At 50.4% G+C, this 14897-nt stretch overlaps 1 protein-coding gene across 1 annotated transcript in view; it reads right to left on the bottom strand.

The window, feature by feature from the left end:
* LOC130514677 (BAH and coiled-coil domain-containing protein 1) overlaps positions 1-14897 on the bottom strand; it is a 53524-nt gene that overhangs the window by 19881 nt on the left and 18746 nt on the right. The window contains 4 exon segments of the mRNA XM_057014408.1: positions 1-918; positions 921-1238; positions 1396-1521; positions 6806-6988. Of these exon segments, the coding sequence (XP_056870388.1) occupies positions 1-918; positions 921-1238; positions 1396-1521; positions 6806-6988 (1545 nt within the window).

Here is a 14897-nt window from a genome sequence, read left to right on the forward strand (position 1 = left end):
TGGGGGGTGGAGGAAGCTGTGATGGTTGTAGGTGTTGGTGGTGCATCCAGTCTGGAGCCTTCTCCGTCTTCCTGTAAGCGTGTTGCTGCTGCTGCTGCTGCTGCTGTTTTCTGTGCCAGCTGCTATGGTGCCCACCCCCTCCGCTCTTCTCTATTTCTTTGTCTTTCATATTGCTGCCTCTCCCTCCGACACCCTGGTAGTCAGGATTACCAAGTTGGAATGGCCCAGCAGATTTGTCCCCCAAGTCCGCCACAGATGGCACAAAAGTAGGCCCTGTGACTTTAGGGTCCCGTCCCACATTCGCCTGCCCCCTGTCATGTGAGGTGGGATTGGATAGAGGGGCCGGTGGAGGTGAGCAGAAGAAGTCGGGGTGGTGGTGCGTATGGTGGGAATGATGCGGGTGGTGGGGATGACTCGGGTGGAGCTGAAGGCAATGGAAACCCCCTGGATGGGGATGCGTATGTGGGTGGGCATGAGGATGTGTTTGGGGATGTGCTCCTGCCGCAGACCCCATATGTAAAGGAGGGGCTACAGAATATGACAGAGAGTGGTGGAGTGAGGCCTGGCCCCTTTCTAAACAGTCCGAAGACTGTTCGCTTATCCTCATCTCCCCACTTATCGCCTCTTTTGTGCAGCGACTACCACTGTTGGACCCCATGTGCCTGCTGTGGCCACTTGCCCCACCCCCCATTGCCCCAAGCACTGTGGCCTCCCCTCCACAAGTGGTCATGGAAGCTTTACATCCTGCTCCAGGTCCTGCATCTCCATTTTGCATCTTGCCGTTGTGCAAGCAGGCACTGAGGGGCTTGCCCATAGTCTGAGGATGCTCTTTGCCGTATTCCATTGCAAGTGAGGCTTTGTGTCTCTCCATCCCCCGACTATTGACCTCCTCCAGGGGCAGTGAGTGCTGCGGGTAGAGCGATGGTGCTGATGGGTGTGCGAATGGTGTTGGTGCGTGGGCTGGGGAGGTGGGTGGCTGTGGTGCTGTTGGTGCTGCTGCTGTCGCTCCTTTGCTTCGTGTTTGCTACTGGACCTTTCCTTGTCTTTGACATGTCCCACTCCTCTCTCAACAGGACCATCTTTAAGACCCTTGTGAAGACCCGTTCCTACCCCCGGGTCTCTGTCTCTGCTACAGGACCCCTGAGAATGTCCCGACCCTGCCCTGGACATCGGCGGCAGACTGTGATTGGTTGAGATGAGAGGCGGCTGGGAAGGAAGGCCCCGGAGATAGAAATTCTCTGCAAGGAGAGAGAAGGATTATTTTTAAAAATGCATCGGTGAGGAAATAAAAGCAAAGGACTGAATTTAATTATTAGCCTCTTTAGTTGGCTGTCCCGAGGCATCGAGGACAAATATCAATATCCCACGTCAATTACACCCAATGCTTTGCCTCACCTTTTTGGGTGTCATAGAAACGGTGCTGCCCATAGATAACTCCACTGTTGGCATGGTGATCCAAGTGGCTCATGGGAAGGAAAGTGTGGGCTAGACTCCCTGAGAATCGAGGATACCCTGGAGCTGCTGCCATGTGTAACAGAGAGAGGGAGAGAGACGATCAGGCGGAAAAATAACGACCAAGATGCAACATTCAGGCGCAGCTCAGCAGCAGCTTTGTCCGTCGTGTTTGCTTTTGCCGTCAGAGTAGAATAAAAGCAGGAGGAACCCTCTGATGAATGAAATTTGTCTATGAAACGCAGGTCTCCTTTAATCTCAACGACCGTCAGACCGTCTAACAATGGAGACTGGGCAGGGTGGCCGACCTCTGCTGACCCACGCCACAGGTGGATGCGGGGGCCAGTTACACGATCATCATCTTGTCCCAAATTTAAATGCAACATTCAAATTTCAACGTGGTGTTGAAAAACAAAAAGGCCTTTGAAGGGGGTAGAACAAGACACTGTGGATTAAAAGGCCGCCGCAACATTAGGACAAAAGGAAAACATTACTATGACAACCCTTTCAACCCAAACATTGAAACAACAATGCCAAATGAATGAGCCTGCTTGTTCTGTATAATTAATAGGACTGCGGGGGAAAAAAACGATCTTTAACGACCAAGAGTAACATTCTTTAAATGTCAGAAAAGGCAGGGATATGATATCGGGAACACACGCTAATGCAGGAACGCCGCCACAACGCTGAGCTCTTCCCCCGACGACTCCGGCGCGATCGTGCTAAACTGCACATCTTCCGTCCGTCAGCGGCGGCGGCTTAATGGCTTGTGAGAGGTGCGGGTGTTTCCGCGGCTTTCTATCCCTGCACCTGCACCTGTCTCACCCTCCGGCCTTCGTCTCGAACGCAACTCGGCGCCGTCAAAGCTGGTGGGAGGGAAAGGGGGGGGTGGGGGGCCGTGGCTGAATGAAAGGGAAAAGTATTTGTGTTGGCAAGCATGCGATATGATCCCTGAAAGAGCAGATGCAGTTCATTTGACTGCCTGCCTGCCTGTGTGTGTGTGTGTGTGTGTGTGTGTGTGGGCTGTGGGTTTAACGTGGAGTTCCCAGTCATGAATGTCTGACTTTTGGATAACGCAACAATGGGGCCGGTGCTGTGAACTGGCTCCGCGGAGGGAGGAGTGTTGTGGTGGGCTTAATGACCCCGTCTCAGCGCGGCCTCGGCGTGCTCCCATCTTAATTAAAGAAACAGGCGGAAAGGGCAAACAGCCCTACAAGAACACAGACGGTGCTGCTGCCTGAAAAGGGCAATAGGATCATGATGATAAACCCTCACCTTTAGGGGTTTTTTTGCATATTTTCTCTTCACCATCTTTGATTGATAAGCAGACAAATTTCAGCCAGACTGAAAAGACGTGTGAAGAGCGAAGGTCTTTATTTAAGATGGGTTTTTTTCTTTCTGATTTTAGGATCCAGAAAAGCAGGGAGAGGTTTAACGCTCACTTTTATCCAAGCTGAGATTTTTTTTTTTCCTGCAGCAGCATGTTGTTTGCGAGCGTGACGACTGGCGGCGTAATCCCGTTTCACAGCGTGGTCTGGCTGCGCCCGATAATGCCATCCCGCTCCGTTTCAGCATGCCCTCTGCTGGGGCGGCGAGAGGGGGACTGCTGGGTACGGCAGATCCCATTCAGGCATTAATCTGGCCGGGACGAGGGAGGCTGCCATCGCCGCCGCCGCCGCCGCTGTCGCGGCAGCTCCGGGCGATGTGAGCGGGCTCTTGCTGCGGGCTGCTGACTACACAGCAGCTTCGCTCTCACATGCACGTCCACACTGGAAAGTGGATGACAGAGGGGAGCTGGCAGTGTAATTCCCGCCTTTCCACGGGCGGAGCAAGGGCGAGAGGCTGAACAAACAGAACCACGTCCCAGGGATTTCCACAGCGTGGTGGGGAGAGGGGGGAGGGGGACACAGAGAGAGAGAGAGAGAGAGAGAGAGAGGGCAGAGATGTGGACTGTTTCAGGACCCCATCTCCATTTTTACACATTTACCAGCTCGCCACTGTGTTTATATGTCACCTTCCCTTAAAGACAAAATAGGACAAAGGCTGAATTGGATGTTTTCTCTGAAGATTTGGTGGGGGGGGGGCTTTGGAGAGAAATACATGAGGGGAAAAAGAGAGCCTGGCAGTGAGAGACCAAGTGGAGAGGAGGAGCAGGCTTAGCTGCCTGTCAGGTCTGCTAATTGAGAAAAAGTGACAGAACCATCAAGGCTGAGCGGAAGGAGGAGGGGTCTGGCAGAGGGTGGGCAGGGCTGTCGTGGATCTCCTCAGGTTTGACTAATTGAAAGGAAAAGATGCAGGCTGGCATGAGATGGAGAGAGAGAGAGGGAGAGAGAGAGAGAGGGGAGAGAGATGGGGGAGAGAAAGAGAGGGGGGAGAGAGAGGAGGGGAGAGAGAGAGGGGGGAGAGAGAGAGGGGGAATGAAAGAGGCAGCGGTAGGAGGAAAGAGAGGTGGGGGGTGAGGCTTAAATCCTACAAAAGGAAAAGCAAGCAACAGAAGGAAAGATGGACAACTGAAGATAGGCTTGGAGAGGCGTATCAAACAGAAGTGGATTAGACAGGTGTGCGCAGGCGGCCGCGGCGCGCACGCGCGTGTGTGTTTGCGTGTTTGTGTTGACAGAGATATGACACTGCGATTGTCTTTGGCATATTGTAAGAAGCCATTTGGACCAGAGCCAGCTGGCCTGAAGCCGGCGAGCAGCCTGCAGCTTTTTCTTTTGCAGGACCCCCCCCCCCCCACCCCTTTTTTAATTTCTCCCCTCGGTTAAATCGGTGGTTTATTCAAACGCAAGAATAAATCCTTCAAAACCTCAAAGGGCATAATGTATTCTGCCCCCCCCCCCCAAAAAAGCTTCACATTTAGGAGAATGGTCAATACATTGTGTTTTAATGCTGTGTGTGCATGTTTGTGTGTGTGTGTGTGTGTGTGTGTGTGTGTGTGTGTGTGTGTGTGCAACAATACTAGTTCACAAGGCTTTTTGAAGGTTAAGACTTGGATTAAAGGGTTATCATTAGGGGCTGGGGTGGTGCATTATTTCAACAAGTCCTCATAAAGATAGTAAAAAGGTATGCTTGCCGTCGCCATGAACTAGCAACAGCACACACAATTGGTCGAATGAGGAGAAATCCCTTTTAATTCTTGCCACCCAGTGACATCATGAAAGCCACTAATGGGTTGGTTGTTGGCGCTGTCGTCTTGTACAAATATCTGAGTATTTGTAGAACAGAACACAGTTTTCGTTTCCAAACATAATAAATCTCGCAGCATAAGTCAACACCGGCTTTTCTTCTACCAAACTCACTGACTCCGGAGTTATCCAAACGGACCAGAGCGGCGCTGTTATTTATAATGTCAGCCGGCTACTCCTTCCAGATTCATCATCCTAAGAGAAATGTGGCCTGTGTGCATGACTTTTTCCTGGCCTAGATGTCCTCAAATCACATCCACACTAATGTCTGCACTAATGAGGATTAGGTTCTCGCACCGTTCTCCCTCTCTTCTCTCACCCAACCCAAATACAGGAGAATAAAGCTCAATCAGGCTTGTGTGTCATGTGGCAAGTAACCAATCAGAATGATTTATTTGGGAAGTGTTTTTTTTTTTCTCACCACAAATCTAAATGTTGGTGTTTGAAACCGCTTCAGTTTCTTCGGCTGTGGAAAAGCGGCGCTCCAGAGGAACCCGCCGTGTTTATATCTGACGCGTTTGGGGCTCGGCGAGCTTTATTATTTGACGAGCTGGGCTTGAGGATCGTCTCTGAATACAAAACCGGAGCCGCGCTGCCTGGATCTGCATGCAAACAGCCGCTTTAAGTGCCTGTAAAGCACTTGTAAAAGGGAAAAAAACAACCCAAAAAACAACAGGAAATAAAATAGAAATCCAGAGAAGGTTACAAGTGAGACGCTAACGTTCTGACAGGCGAGCAGGAGTTGGCGGCTGCTCGGCTGCTGGTGGGGTTCTGCCGACACCCGGAGAGAGGAGGCGAGAGTCTGGGTAATTGTGCCGCTCGTTTTGATGACTTGCTTTTTATGCAAAACAGGGAAAAGACAATATGCAATTATCCCAAGAAGGGAACAGCTGAATGCGGCTGATGAACAGTCTGGACTCAATCATGCTCTTAGTGCGTTATATGCAATTAAACTGCAATAGAGATAATGGCCTCCATTGCCAACTGAGTAATAATCCCAGTCATAATCACCTCCATTACTTTTATTAGGCTTGGCATCATCGTCATCACTCTTATTAATATTATTCTACTCTTCCACAAAGAAGGAAATGTTTGACAACGAAACCCTGGAAGGGTAAGGTGAGGGAGCCCGGGCGAAGAGGGCGAAGCATCGTCACCTATTCGCAGCCGCCCCGCTGACTCCAGCCCTGGTGGCTGCGGCACGGGAGCGCCAGGGTGGGGGGGGGGGATCGAGGGGGGGGGGGGGGGGGGGGGGGGGGGGTTGTAGCTGGGAGGCATCCGCTGGCTTAACGCGTTCAGAAAACAGACAGAATCTCAGCTGCGCTGCACTCATTCAGCCAGTCACACATCACGCAACTGGGGCGCCGCTGATCAGTGACCACAAATAACAAACGCTCCCCGCTGGCTTTACTCACCCCACCCACCCACCCACCCAGCCACCCACACGCACACGCACACACACACACACACACACACACACACACACACAGGCAAGACTAACAGCTGGGCTATATTTAGAAGATAAATAAACCGAAGACAGCTGGAAAAACAGGGTCCCGATGAGTTAAGACGACGGTTCGCGAGGCGTCATGTGACTGAGTAATTAGCAGAAAATTACGGACGTGCATAAGCAGAAGTGGCGACGGAGTATACGTCACCCTCGTGCACGAACTGAGCTCACAGTGTGGTTAAGATTCCTGAAATACCTCAGAAAATGAATCTTTCCACTTTATCCTCGCCTGACGCCAGCCACAACCGAGCGTTTGTGTCTTCCCCAACGCGTGTGTAGCCGTTGTGTTTGGTGGGAACCCTCTCATTGAGCTGTGATGGACACGACGCTCCGCTCTGCAATCCCTGCAAGGTTTTATTGACCCACATGTGCACGTGCATGTCCTTGGCTACACTTTCGACCCCGTTGTCTCCATCCAGGAACCGTAGCATCGTGGCCCCATCCCAAACATGCTGGGTCTATTTTAGCGCACAAATAAAAGGGTGGGAATCTGGATCCTGTTAGATGATTACAAGCCACGCTTCAGTGGAAACCTTAAAATACACAATATCGGCGTAACAATACACCCAATAGGAGCTGAGATGAATGTCCCGTGAAACAGCACGGTCAGAGGGTGAAGCTGTGTTGTGTGTGTGTGTGTGTGCCAGAGCGGAGGTACCTTCATGCGAATGGGGGAACCAGATTTGCGAAGCACTGGAGTGGGGTCCACCCCGGAAGGAGGGCGAGGAGGGCGAGGAGGGCGGCCGAGAGGGGTGTGACGGGTGGGAAGAGGCTGTACCTAGACTACTGGCCAGAAAGGTTCCCATGAAGGAGGCGGAGGAGTTGCCCATCAGTCCACTGCCTGCATTTCCACATGAACAAAGGGAAGCAGAAGAGACGGGGTTAGCGTTAGCGGTGTGCGTGTACATGCTGACCACATGTGTGACCAAACACAAAGACAACAGCTTCAGATCATTGGCCCCTGAAGACGGAATGAGTGAAACGGTGGGATTTCATCACTGCCGTGGAGGGAGGGTGTGTATGCGTGCGTTCGTGTGTGTGAGAGAGTGTGAGACACGACTCCCCCTCACTGACACTGGAGTCCTCTTCCCTCGTCTTCTCACCCCCCCCCAACACCGCCCGCCTCTCTCCACGGGCAGAGAGAGGTCTCATCTCACAGCTGAGTACACACTTTCTCAGGCTCTCTCCCTCTCGCTCTCACACACTTTTGCTCCTGCTCCCCAGTGTCCCTTTCTCAATTTTTGCTCCCTCCCTCCATTATGCTCCGCTCTCCATCTCTCACTTTCATGCCCTCGGTCTCTCCCATGCCTCTGTTGCGTTTCACCGTCTCCAGTTCAGCCCTTCTTTGCCTCGGCATGACTCGGACAGCTCTCCGCTGACTCGAATTTGGCATTTTCCTTCATCTCCCCTTCTGTTCTGAAACTTCCCGTTTTTGTTAAGCGTTCTAATGGCACCAGCGGAGTAATCTGTCCCTGACTCGCTGAACTGTGTGTTTAACAAGACTATGATGAGTAATTGACCATCCGTAGCAGTGCCTGTGTGACTGGGGGCTGATTGTCTATTATGCATTGCAGGGGGAGTCAGAGAAAACACACTGATTAAACACTGCTTAAATTACATTCCCATTACGCATCCGCCAGTGCACTTGAGTGAGTGGCCCGGGCACCCGGTTCTTTACACATTCATCTCCTGCGAGTCTCATGCATATGTACGAAAGGGCCCGGATGAGCGCTCAGATGCACAGATTTGCATCAGCGGTAAAGATACACTATCGTTCTCGGCGTCCAAACAAGAATGAATCCCATCCTGCGAGGGTGAGGACAGCTCTGTTTGAACCTGTGACGGAGAGCAGCCAGCGAGCTGGCGGGTCAGGTCAGAGCATAGTAGAGCCGGCCATGGGCGCGCAGTCACACCTGCGTCACTCTTTACGGTTCAGACTTTTTTACAGCTCCTGATGGAAAGCCTTAACTATCCTCATCAGATGCTTCATATGATGCTTGAGCACAACTTGTCCACAATGTTCCGAGCGCATCGACATGCTCACAGGCTAATCGGTCCACTAGGAAGTGCAGAGCTGACTTGGGATCCCCTCAGAAGAAGAATTACCTGGTTACGATTCATCATACATATATTTATATAAGTTCCTTTCTGATCTTTGTTTCAGAACGACCATTACGGCGCTAGTACTGCCACCTGAATCTGTGTAATTTAAAAAAGAAAAAAGAAATCAATGGACATTTTTTGCAGTGGTCCAAATGAAATACAGACATTTGCTGGAAACAAGCACACACTCATACTAATACGCAGTAGTTTGGTCCCCTTACACTAAAATGGGTTCTTCCTTGGCATTTTTTGCTGAAATCCGACTGTAGTTTTCAGTGGAGGATAAATTACGAGAAACTCTTTCATGAGCTTGAGAAAGCAGCATTGTGGGTGGTAAATAGTAACGTCATTCATGCTGGTGAAGGTGGCCTAATATTTACAACAGTAGCCGAGTTTAGTTTTTTCCATTTTTGGCCTGCTTCCTCCCCACCGTCACCTCCTATAACCCCTAATCTAGTGGAATACTGTTGGCAGGAGAAGGTGAAGGTTGGGGTAGTGCAAAGGAGGGGGTGGATTGCGGCCAGCTTGCTTGCTAGATGCACATCCATTAACCATCATCCTCCTGTACTGTGCGCTGTTCGGCCCTCTTCTTCCCTGTCGCCCCAAGGAAGCTTTCCTTGGTGCCCATAAATCGGATAATCTTTCTGCATTATTAACAACCCAACCACAGAGAGAGACAGAGGGCGACATAGAGAGGCCACAAAGCTACCAACTGTGCCCAGATGAAAAGAGGGGATGCCAGGCAAGGTGCCATTTGAAATTTGAGGAGGTTTCTGAAGGAAAACCATAAGAAAATTTTGGATCCACAATGCAGGCAGAGCAACGGCGATCCAGATTTGTAACACGGTCTAATGCAGGGATAATTTCCCAGGGGAACCACAACAGAACCGATGTCTATAATACTCTGATTCATGTTTGTTCAGCTGCATGTTAAGGTGCAAACTGACGTGTGCTTCTGGAGAGCAAAAAGAGCTGGATGCCCCCCACCCGGGCCGTGAAATACCGTCCAGTGATGCACGGTAGTCTAAAGGTCACCGACCCTAGATCCAGAAAGCCAAACCTGGTTTAACCATCTAGAATATTTATGTTTGGTTCTGAAGGAGTGCCAATGGTGTATTAATATCGCCTTTTAAGAAACTCAAGTCATGTGCAACCTAATCAGCACCGATCCCTGACAGCAAGCCAGATTAATCCTATTACAGACTTAAGGGAGAATTGTGAGAAGCCTGCCTCCCTCCCTGACATCCAAACATTTCACCCTGACGCGCTTGCGGTGCGCAAGTCTACAGGCGAACGTGACCTCTGGAGGTGAATGTGCTGCTCCGCCCACGCTTGACCCTAGATTGGTGTAAGGTGTAGGAGTCCGGTATCTGTGCACAAATGAAAAGGCACACGCATACAAAGGCAGTGTTGTGGGCCCAGGCAGAGGCCCCTGTGGACGGACAGAGCCAACAGCAGGCAGGGAGTCAGAGCAGGCAGAGTGAAGGCCTAGTTGTCATGGGAACAAAAGAGAAACAGTGCTGGAGGCAAGGAGGCTGCCGTACAACAGCAGCGGGCAGATGCGGTCAATTGCGTGCTGTGCAGAAATCAGCGGCCCTGCAACCTGCCTTTAAACCCCGCCCCAGCTCCGGCTTCTAATTTCATCTGGTTTAATTTGTCACTCCGTGAGGGGGGGGGGTCCTGTAAAGAACAATCTGAACCCATCGTCGCCCCCACCCGTGAGTCACTGTTGAGGTCGAGGGCTCGTTTGGGATTGAACAATAGGATAGCAAAGGATTGTCTCGCTAACTGCAGGCCAAGAAATCATGGGAGACAAAAAACAACAACTGAGAAGACAACAAGCACCCACCCACAACATGCTGTTCTTTTGAATGCTGGGAATCTGATCAAAATTCCATCCCAAAGAAACACACACCCATCAATTCTCACTCGTGCACTTGCGAACCAACGACTACCGACTACCGTCATTGTTTTCACGTGCATCTGCTTTTAAAAGGCAAGCAGAGCTAGCTCTACAGTTCCCCTCTTCATCAGAGGGGAGGGCCTCTCGCCTACCGGAGTGACGAGGACTGAGGGGGGCGATTTTAGAATGCAGGAATGGACAGGAAAAACTGCAGGTGCACCTGTGAACAATCTACAGCCACGTTCCTGTACATCTGCTGCTTTAGCAGAAATTTGAAAACAGCAAGAATGCAGTTTAAGATTCTTGATAGCTTGGGCATGATTCAGCGCTAACGGCCCACTCAACGGAGGGCTGCTCAGGATCCAGATTTAAAAAAAGAACCCAGTAAGGCTAGCAACTGGCTCAGCTAATGTTGGCCATGCTAACGGAGCCTCCCAAACAGCAGAGGCTGGATTACACATCACTGTTCTCTCGACCGTCCCCTCCCTTGCTGTGCAATCTAAGAGCCGAAAACAGGAAAATTTGGCACATATGTTGGCGAAAGCCAGGGTCAAAGTTTTCAAAATATGTATAATTTATCTTATTCTTTCATGGACTAACAGCAAAAATAACACCAAAGTTATTAAGTAAGAGTTGTCTACTTTTATGATGCAGTTACTTGTAAATTAGAGTTGACGACCAACTGGTTTTAATAAAAGATGTTTTGCAAGTCGCCCGAAGCTTACCGCCGACTTGTTCCTCAGAAATGAAACTAGAAACTACCACAGAGGAATTCAAGTGAAAAATACACAAATCATTGATAACAAGCTTCATCACGTGGAACTACGTCACAAAATCGGTAGTTGGTGCCATGTGGCAACCAGGCTCGGCACACAACAGAGTGATCACAGTGCAGACGCTCTCCCCCTGTCATGTCCTTGGATAAACACACCCCCTTTTCTTCTTCTCTCACATAAATTCAATTAATAACTCCAAAAGTTGAGTGGCGCGAAAACGAGGCTGCTGCGCGGCGTGTTGGGACGCGGACCCGAATGATGAAGATGTGCGAGTTCTGACTTACCGAGTGAGAACATATCGAGCGTCTGGGAGACATCAGACTTTCCGACCGTTGCCACTTCACGTTCTGCCCGAGACAGCCAGACTTTCCATATTCACTCATAAACACACAACCGAGTCTCTGACCTCTCGGAGAAACTGCACGGGACTGGGCGAGTGTACGCACCAGTGGCCCCAGACAGACTGCGCATGCTACGCTGGAGGGCCACTGACTAACCCAGAGCCGACTTCCTCGCAATAAAACGTAGAAGGAATTTCAAATGGCTATTAAAGGATGGGAGGCGGGGGGGATTTCCTTCAAACAATCATCTTGAAAACATTTAAACAACTGGTAGCCAAATTCCTCTCAACATCAACTGAAGTAATTTCTTTTTGTTTGTTTGTTTTCTTGCTTCCCACCCTGGCTTGGGTGGATTTGGGTCGGTGGGTGGTTGAACAGTTGTGCCGCGGGTCCCTGAAAGTTGAGTCGTAGGCTCGTCTGATCACAAGCGTATTAAAGTAAGAGAGAGCGGGAACAGGCGGTCAAGTCCTGGAGCCGGGCCCAGTGCAGGGGTGGGGGAAAGTGCCAGCAGCGCACGCCTCCGACACTCTCCACACTGCGTGCCTGTGGGGTGAGTTTAGTGGATGTGGTCAGCGCGGGGGTGGGAGAAGTGAAAAGGGAGCGGCAGAAGCAGTTGGAGGAGTAGATGTGAGAAAAGACCATGTGCACCAGACGGCCGCATCCAGAGGAGGGGGTACGGGCCGAGAGTTTGGACTTGAAGTGCAGATAAGGGTGCGAGGAAATGTGAGAAAGTTTGAAAGTGAAAGAGCGGCAGAGCGTGTGTGGGAGTGCGCGCTGCCAAACATATGCGAGGCCAGTGTGTGCGTATGGTGGTCGTCTCGCTGAAGTTGACAGCCCGTGTTTGCCGAGTGGCTTCTGTGGTCACCCCCCCCCCATTCACGATTGAGGGGATGGCAGAGTTGTAAGAATTCTGGGAATTTTTTTTTTCTTTCTGGAGCAAAAGTGCTATGCAAATACAAAAAAATCATCTCGGGGAGGTCAGCCAAAGCAACCCACCCACTTCACCCAGCTGTTTATACGGAACACAAGTTGACATGATGGGATAACAAATTCTAATCCAAACAAATTATTCCAACTGACGAGTCCTGGCTTGGCAGGGAGCCTAAAAACAACAATGGCCACAACCAGGCCACAATGCTATGAGAACTAAAATGGATATTATTTTCATATTGTGTTCTGGATCTGGCAAAGCGATGTCGAGGAGCATGCGGGAAACCTCCCAATTTATTGGCTTTCATGCCCTTTCTATCTGCAATGGGCAGAATCACGGTACCTACATATTATTGGATTGCTCCACCTGTCCACATGGCCATGCACCTTGAAAATCTCACCCCTGAGAATGGCCAGAGGGGCCACACGATAAAGACGAAAGGGCAACATCTGGAAGAGTTCCCGCTGGAATGGATAAAGGTTTCAGGGTTAGGGGCTCTGGGGGTGCTGTTTGATACCACGCAGGTTGGGAGATGAAGTTGGGGACTTCCATCCAGCTCCGTGTGAAAAATGCGGCAGTTTGCTGAGTCAATGGCCTCATCAGACATTCCAGACTGGGACACAGGAGGTGGGAGGACATATTGGAAAAAAGAACCAGGACTAAGCCAGGACAAATAAGTTCAAGGCCCATTACCCTTCCTTTTACAGCCTCCCACGCATGCACATTCATATCCCCCACTCCTACAACCCACAGTTAATAGCAGACACAAGAAAAGCCAGGTCACAACACAAAACTCTGCTTTCAATTTCTCCCATTCCAGCCACTCTCCGTGAGCTCAGGAGTAAATGATGTAAGAGGGAATGTACGTTACAACAGACCCTGACGGTTTTCCTTGAAATGGACGCTTGTTACAGGATGTTTTCCCAAACACCATCCTGTGTTTCCCCCATATTAAAAAAAAGAACCTCTTGGTTCAGGCAAAACAAGAGTGTTCTGGGCCATTAGGGCCTACTTGTATGACTAGACGGGCCGTTCTCTGTGCTGTTCTTTGTACCCACACTCCTCAAGGAGAACCATTAATTATCCGCCCAATCTTAACAAACGAGCGCTTTGTTAAGTGACCCATTGTTTCGCAGCAGCGTTTCAGGCCCTCTTTATTTCCGAGGCATGAAACTGCGATCGCCAAAGTGGGGCCCATCCGTCTCGCGCTCTCATCCACAAATTTTTTTCAAATTTTTGTTTTACCTTTGTCTCCATAGCTTGCCTCGCTTTTCCTGTTTAACCCCTCTCTCACTCTCTCACACACACACACAGCAACACAAACACAAAGAGAGCCGCCCACAGCTGCGTCAGGCCATCTCTTTAACAATCCAATCTGTTTTCTTTCCCATGATGTTTCCCACTGGCACAGGGAGGAGAAAATCAGATTTACTCCCCCACAGGGCCCATGCAGTTGCACTGATATGGAAAATGATTTCAGTGCTGCTCGAGCCCATAAACATTATTTTGGTCTCCCCTGTTAATGACACATTTCTTCCCAGCATTGTGGATCTCACAGAGGAAGAGATGACTGTGACGGGGGATCGGGAAGGGAGGAGAGGAACGGGGAGGAAGAGGGGGAGGAATCCTCGAGGGCCGCGCCTGCACCGGGGGAGTCCTTCACCCCTCTAACTGCTGTCCTGACATCCTCTCACCCTCTCCGTCATTCACACATGCGTGCTGAAACACATGCGCAGTGCACACGCTAATCAACCGTGTAGGAACTTAAATTTCCATGGTCTTCAAAGACACACACACACACACACAGACACACAGTGAAAAGAGAAAGAAATGAGAGCACAACGATCCCCCCCACAGGATTTCTCACCTCTCTTTCTCTATCTAACTGTCAGCCTGATTCCAAGCACACTGTATTTGGCTGCAGGGCTCAAAGCAGCACCACTACAACTGTGTCACAGAGCCATGAGAATCTTTTTTTATTGCTGGCTGCAGCCAATACAGCAACCGGCTTCTTCCCTCTTAAACGTGGGAATCAAATTGGTACCTTTAGTGGCGAGTTACAAACACCGTTTGCCCCAGGCACTGCGTCAATGAAAGGACGTCGTCCTGGGACTTTGACACATGATGTTTAATACGGCGGCGTTAAAAGAGACGCTCGACGGCGGCAGCGGCACAGTAAACCTCCCATTTGGCCCAGATTAGAGCCCATATGGAGGACAAAATCTGAGGGTGATAACAGGGGAAAAAAATGGCGTTACATATGACTAAAAAATTCTCACACGTCTCCACATTCAAATATGGGATTTTCATGGTTCTCCTGTTCCACTGGAAACATCACGTGGAATGTTCTGGATCTGGTTTGCTTTACGGGCGATGACTGATCTGTCTAAATCCATTGGTTTTGTGTTCTGGCCATGGGGAGGGATGGGTGACTAACGCCGGCTTGCGTGCCATGTTTCTGCCGACGCAGCCAGAGCTCAGCCAAGCAGGTCATGGACACAGACATGCCTGGAAGTCAGGAACAGGCCGGATAAAACCGAGAGCTCAGCACCGCTCTCTAATTAGTCCCCTGTTAACTTTTGAACTTAATTGGTTAATTGAGATGCGGTTAGACTGGGCAGGTTTCCTCTCCCCCGGGGTGACCGTAAGACCCCAGTATTCCAGGCTGGCACCAACTGGCGCGGGAGGTGGCTCAC

Source organism: Takifugu flavidus, chromosome 18, assembly GCF_003711565.1.
Source record: "Takifugu flavidus isolate HTHZ2018 chromosome 18, ASM371156v2, whole genome shotgun sequence".
In the NCBI taxonomy this organism is placed as follows: Eukaryota; Metazoa; Chordata; class Actinopteri; order Tetraodontiformes; family Tetraodontidae; genus Takifugu; species Takifugu flavidus.